The 6,000-nt window shown below is 41.1% G+C and overlaps 1 protein-coding gene across 48 annotated transcripts in view; it reads right to left on the bottom strand.

Annotated features, from left to right (window-relative positions):
* Window positions 1-6,000, bottom strand: part of TTN (titin) — a 293,526-nt gene that overhangs the window by 267,755 nt on the left and 19,771 nt on the right. For 43 of the 48 annotated variants that reach the window (XM_081862229.1, XM_081862238.1, XM_081862246.1 and 40 more), the window contains 8 exons: window positions 5,856-5,993; window positions 4,492-4,773; window positions 4,244-4,369; window positions 2,682-2,960; window positions 2,292-2,360; window positions 1,377-1,635; window positions 863-923; window positions 547-756 (listed from right to left, as the gene is read on the bottom strand). In XM_081862229.1, the coding sequence (XP_081718355.1) occupies window positions 547-756; window positions 863-923; window positions 1,377-1,635; window positions 2,292-2,360; window positions 2,682-2,960; window positions 4,244-4,369; window positions 4,492-4,773; window positions 5,856-5,993 (1,424 nt within the window). The remainder of the gene's footprint in view (window positions 1-546; window positions 757-862; window positions 924-1,376; window positions 1,636-2,291; window positions 2,361-2,681; window positions 2,961-4,243; window positions 4,370-4,491; window positions 4,774-5,855; window positions 5,994-6,000) is intronic. The other 5 variants (XM_081862237.1, XM_081862230.1, XM_081862243.1 and 2 more) reach the window with 5 other exon arrangements.

Below are 6,000 nucleotides of genomic sequence, written 5' to 3'. Positions count from 1 at the left end.
GGAGTAGGAAAAGATGCACTGAGCAAGCTGCCTTCTGTTCACCCAAGATTGGATGTAACCAGTCTTGCAGCAGTTGAGCAGTACTGCAGAGCAAACAAATTGTTTTGTGTCTATGTACCATATCATGTACCTGGGACGCAGGTGGCGCTGTGGTCTAAACCACAGAGCCTAGGGCTTGCCGATCAGAACGTCGGCGGTTTGAATCCCCGCGACAGGATGAGCTCCCGCTGTTCTTTCCCTGCTCCTGCCAACCTAGCAGTTTGAAAGCACGTCAAAGTGCAAGTAGATAAGTAGGTACCGCTCCGGCAGAAAGGTAAACAACGTTTCCGTACGCTGCTCTGGTTCACCAGAAGCAGCTTAGTCATGCTGGCCCCATGATCCGGAAGCTGTTTGCGGACAAACGCCGGCTCCCTCGGCCAGTAAAGCGAGATAAGCACTGCAACCCCAGAGTCGTCCGCGACTGGACTTAATGGTCAGGGGTCCCTTTACCTTTACTGTTACCATATCATGTAGACAGTGCATACAACTGTAAAATTCATATTGTACCTGTAGCCTGTAGTAAGAGGAAGCCCAGCTTTCTTCCAGTAAACATGTGGCTTTGGGTTGCCCCCAACTTGGCACTCAAAAATGACACATCCACCTTCAATTAACTTCTGTACGATCGGTTTCCGTATGAAGAATGGAGCAGCAGCTTCTCCAGATATTTCTTCTGCAGCAGTGACCTCAGCCATCACTACATCTTTCGACTCCACGTAGCTAGAAGATCAATCACAGAAAAAAGGTAAAATGCAAATATCACAATCAATCAGGAAGTAAGTATGAAAGGAGTCAGCACAACCCAAACACTTTTAAAAATCATTACCGTTTTTCTTCTGTGATCACTTTTGCAGAAACAGCTTCCTTGCTCTCAAACTCTTCTGAGACTATTATAAAATAATAATAATACTGATGTCAGTATACTTTCCACGATGGGGAATTGGCACTTCTGAGGAGGTCAGATAATGAAGAACTTTGTGACCTAATTTAGATGAAATGCTAAACTATGGTTTAGCATTATGAGGCCAGGTAGGCATAAGCCTCAGGTTTACATGCTCCCCTTCTTCCAGTCATTGTTTCCCACAAACCATCATTTCCTGTTACGTTTAAGTATAGGAAACTGTTGTTTTCCCTAAACCACAGTTAGTTAAATCAAACCAGGACAAAATCATGGTTTTAGACCCTTCTTTGTTAACTAACGGTGCCTAGAAGCACAGTTATTGCATAGTTTACTCAGCTATCTACTTAAGGTACCCAGAAAACATTCTCATTAAGGGGGCAGCGCCCACCTGTCAGCTAATGTAAATAAAGCCTCCCCTCTGTTATTTTTCTGTACTTGCCTTGTACGGTCAGGTGGCAAGAAGTGCTTACACTTCCTGCCTCGTTGGTAGCAGTGCAAGTAAATCTTCCGCTGTCTTCTGCAAAAGCTTCTCGAATCACAAGGCGAGCGACTCCTGCCTCAAAGGTAATCTGAAAATCTATGGAACTCTCGATGCGATAGTCTTCTCTGTACCATGAAATGGTTGGTGCTGGATATGCAGAGATGCGACATTCCAGAGTGACAGACTCTCCCTCCATGACAGTCACATTTTTCAAGACCTAGATAACACAGACACACACACACCCAAATTCACATAATTTCCCTGCTCACAATAAATGGTGTTTTTAAGAAGTGCAGGGAAATAGCCCTTTGCTTTAAAATGACTAAACTTGGATTTAAATTGATGCTCCCACTAAGATCACCACATAGAAACTGAACAATCCATTTCAGCCAAGGGAACAAAGCCATAGATGCATTCCTCTGTGCTTTGAGTCTGCTGCCTCCATTGAACTGAATGGGGGGGGACCCCTTGCATGCAACAATTTCATATTTGATCCCCAAATGTCCTGCTTTTCCTTGGGACATCCCTAATTTCATCGGAGAAATGTTGGAAGGTATGGAGTTATGCGACCCCCAAGCCAAAGAGATAAGTAACTCTACAAACTTTAGAAGACATCTGAAGGCAGCCATGTATAGGGAAGGGTATTTTTTAATGTTTAATTATGTTTTTCTATATGTTGGAAGCCACTCAACATATGACTGACATTTTATATGACTAGCTGCAAAACATCTACGGATTGATCTTGCATTTCATCCAACTGACTACATACACTAGATGGCACTAGAGCTTCATTGTATTTTGAACGTGGGAGGGAAGGAAGGAACATAACACAGCAGATTACAGTCAGAAAAGCGCTGAGCATCAAACACTTACTGTTACTATGGATGGAGGTGTGGCGGGAACTTCTACTGGTACCGCTGGAACTCTAGGAGCTTCAATCACCTAGGGATATATAAAGCCAAGTTAATACAGGACACGCAAGGCTGAGGAAGTCAAGAGCATCATGCATGAGAATGGAAGTAAGACAATGGATCCTCGCCCGTCCTTCTCTGCTGCTTGCTGTGACAAAGTGATGTTAGGTTCTTTAGGGATGAATGGTGCAAGACAAAAAAAAAACCACCAACACATGGTACACAAAGGTCAGTAGGGGAGAGATATTGTCAAGGGGGGTGGGGAAGAGGCTGGTAATGGAGGAGAGTTGAAAACACATCGGGTTACTCCAGATGCAAATCAAGATGGTTGGGGGTGACCTTAGCGACAAACCTCTGGTTCGCCTTCTTGCATTAATTCAACGCGCTCCCGTTGCATCAGGCCACCTGTCATGCTCACACCTATTTCTCTCTTCATTTCAGCACCGTAGCGCTTCTGATAGGTGTCAGCTGTCTCTACAAAAGGAAACTGCGGGGGGGCTACTTTCTCCGGCAGCATTCTGGGTTCGGGTGACTTTGCAAGAGGAGGCCTCACAGGTTTGGTGATCTTTGGAACAGAAGTTGCTGACAACTCCTTTTGCAGAGTAGCTATAGCAGATCCTGCTATTGAAACCTAACCAACCCAAGAGAAAGAGAGTTACCACTTTGCTACTTTTCTGCAAAGATGCACAATGAATTAGCCAAGCAAATACATGTAAAAAGAGAGAGAAAAGAAAGGAAAGCAACAGCACTTTTTCTTGTAATGGGCAGTTTTAGAAAGATAAGAAGTAATCGATTATTATTTTTTTGTCTACCAATAATTAGCTGCTACAATTTTTGAAATAATGAAAAATCATGTTTTAATATTTTGGCATTATTCAAATCAAAATCATTCCAGATTTGCTATTAAGCAGCCAGAAGTCTCATAGAAGTGATGTGACTTCTAGGCTTGTTTGACAGAAATTCAAATGATATTGCCCATGATATCATGGTAAATTTTCAAACATACAAAGGAAGGCTGCTAATTCCCTTTCAGTTAAAATGCCCAGATTGTTACATTAGGTATCCAGTACCTATCTGTATTTTATTTGGAAACCACGTTACAGTAAATTCCAATCATTTTTGCCTTATTTACATGTACTTGAGGCTTTAAAAAAGGGTGCATTTGTAATGTAAAGATGAAGAGATAACACAAATTTAAATTCTAAAAATGAATTAGCTGGGATCATTAGATGATGAGGCCTGTAAAGGAGACAATTAAAATGTCAACTAGAAGTGGAAAAAGAAGAAGATTAAAGTACTGCAAAAGCATAAAGTACTAGTAGAGACGTATGATATAGTATGGATTATGTAGGTGTAGCACGTTAATTCCTAAACTGATTTAGTATGCAGCAGAACCATTGAGGAATAAAGAATAAATGGTCTCATTTTAGGAATTATTCGATTAATGCACAGGGTGAACATTTAGAGAGAATTGTCTACTCTTCTTGAGAAGAAAGGTGTATGCCAGGCACATAGCATTTTATTCAGGATTGATTTCCTTCCCCCACCCACCCACATTATTGTCCCTTTCTGGACAATAGCTAGTATGATTATGAAATAATAATTCGGAATATGGAGTTTCTCTGGTAATTTTACAGACTGCTTATGCAGATAGATCTGCAGTATTTTAAGAGAGAACAGCCTAATAAAATATTAAAGAATGACACATCTTTCCCAGAGGTGTTTTCCTATTAGATTGGGAGGAGACAAGGAATGATTTATGGGCAAGATTCACAAACAAACCTCCTCATTCCCCTTGCATATCGGCCACTTTGAACTCGGACCTGCATACAGAAGCACACATAGTGCTTGTTTCAGGTGATATGGCTGTTTGCCTGGACACACCCTTACTCCTCCTCCTCCTGCTCCTCTTACCTCATAAGTGTGATCTGGTTTAGGAACAGAAATTTTTGAAACTGTAAAATGAGGGCTTGCTGTGCGGGGACGTGTGTGTTCCACATGGATTGATTTTTCGACGGACGTTTCTGCAGTCCTTTTAATCTACATTAACCGACAAAACGTTTTGTTGAGCATAGCATGGCGCATACCGAGCGGACGAAACAGAAACAAATATTTTCCAGCAGCCATCGGAATGGCCGCGTGGTTATAAATGGGAGCCTAACCTGTGTTGAGACAGACATCCCCATTTTTTCAGCAGCTGTTATGTGCCTCTCAGGAGGAATATGAACCTCCTCGGTTTTCATTACTCTGGTGACCACATGATGTTCTGGAGGCAACTCAACAACGCGTCTTGCTAAAGTTTGTTCTTTGTATCCAAGTTCCAAAGCTGCCTGTTCAGAATAAGCTTCTTCCGCATAATCTGCCTCTCTTGGTTCTCTAGTGCGTGCTTGGTCAACTGCGTGAACAACTGTGGCTACAGCTTCAGCTCTTTTGCCAACACCAATCTGAAGGTAACATTTACAGAACACCAGCACATATCTAGGTTACTGACACAGAATGGCTAGCATAGAAGACATACATGCAAGCTTAACTGGCTATCCATAATCCAGGTGCTTCTGTATTCCATGTTTATGTTTTCACACATTCCCTGCTACTATTATATGTATACATTATAGCCCCCCCGTGTATTCTGGAGCTCCTTTTCCTTGAATACAAATTGAAAAGTGCATTTGAAATACATGTATCTGGATATGGAGGGTAGAAGATTGCACTGTACACTATGCAGACAGATAAATGTACAAATACAGTATGTCTCACATGAAATGTTCAAATACTGTATTTGAAGACCAATGTGAGCATTTCCCTCCTTCTGGGGGTCTGCTTCGATTGAATACTTGTGTATTCATATATGCATACAGAAAGAATAGCATTTTCTGAAACCCATATGTATAAAGTTCAATGCAAATGAAGATTTACGGACAAAAACATGTATGTACAAACACACTAGCTTTTCAGATAAGTTTGCAACACATATTTCAAAAAGATATTGGATGGTTACATGGGACTATTTTATTACACATCTGCTCCTCATGAATGGTAAAATTGTCCTACAGGTGAATTGGCTCAAAGCTTTAGGTTCTGGGGTAGTTTGGTCTTTTGCATGGTCTCTTGGCTAAATTTTTGTTTGTTTGCCTGAGCCTCTTCATACTTTAAAATAAAGTACCTCACAAATCCCACTTCATTAAACTGTTACTTATTTGTTTAAAAATGCACTGTATTATTATCTTGTTGGTTGGTAGATCGAGATCATTCATTTAAGCAAGTTATTTTGGAACCTCAAACCTAACGACAAAAGGATTTGGAAAGTAAGTTGTGACTATTTTCTCAGCATTCTGTTTCATCTAGATATAAACGCAAGTAACAAAAACTATACATGTGAAATAACTGTACTTTGGAAAAGCTATCTGTTTCAAGGGAGGGGGGTGCATATTTGCCATGCTCTGGAACAATGTCATAAGTGCGGATGTTGCAGAGTCTAAAAAGAACTTTGATTGGTGCGTTTCACATTTTTGAGAGCTCTATTCACCTGTTCGTGAACTAGATGTATCTGTTCTCTTTTGACAGCAGCTTCTTCTCTAGCTCTCGATATTGTCTCTTGCTCCCTGCGTTTGTCAACAGCAATGATTTTCGGAGCTACGACAGTTTTTTCGGCTTCCTTTCTTATCTGATCA

Source organism: Podarcis erhardii (assembly GCF_964252035.2).
Source record: "Podarcis erhardii genome assembly, chromosome: 1".
Lineage (NCBI taxonomy): Eukaryota > Metazoa > Chordata > Lepidosauria > Squamata > Lacertidae > Podarcis > Podarcis erhardii.
Note: the sequence above shows the minus strand (reverse complement) of the source record. Positions and strands in the feature narration are given on the sequence as shown.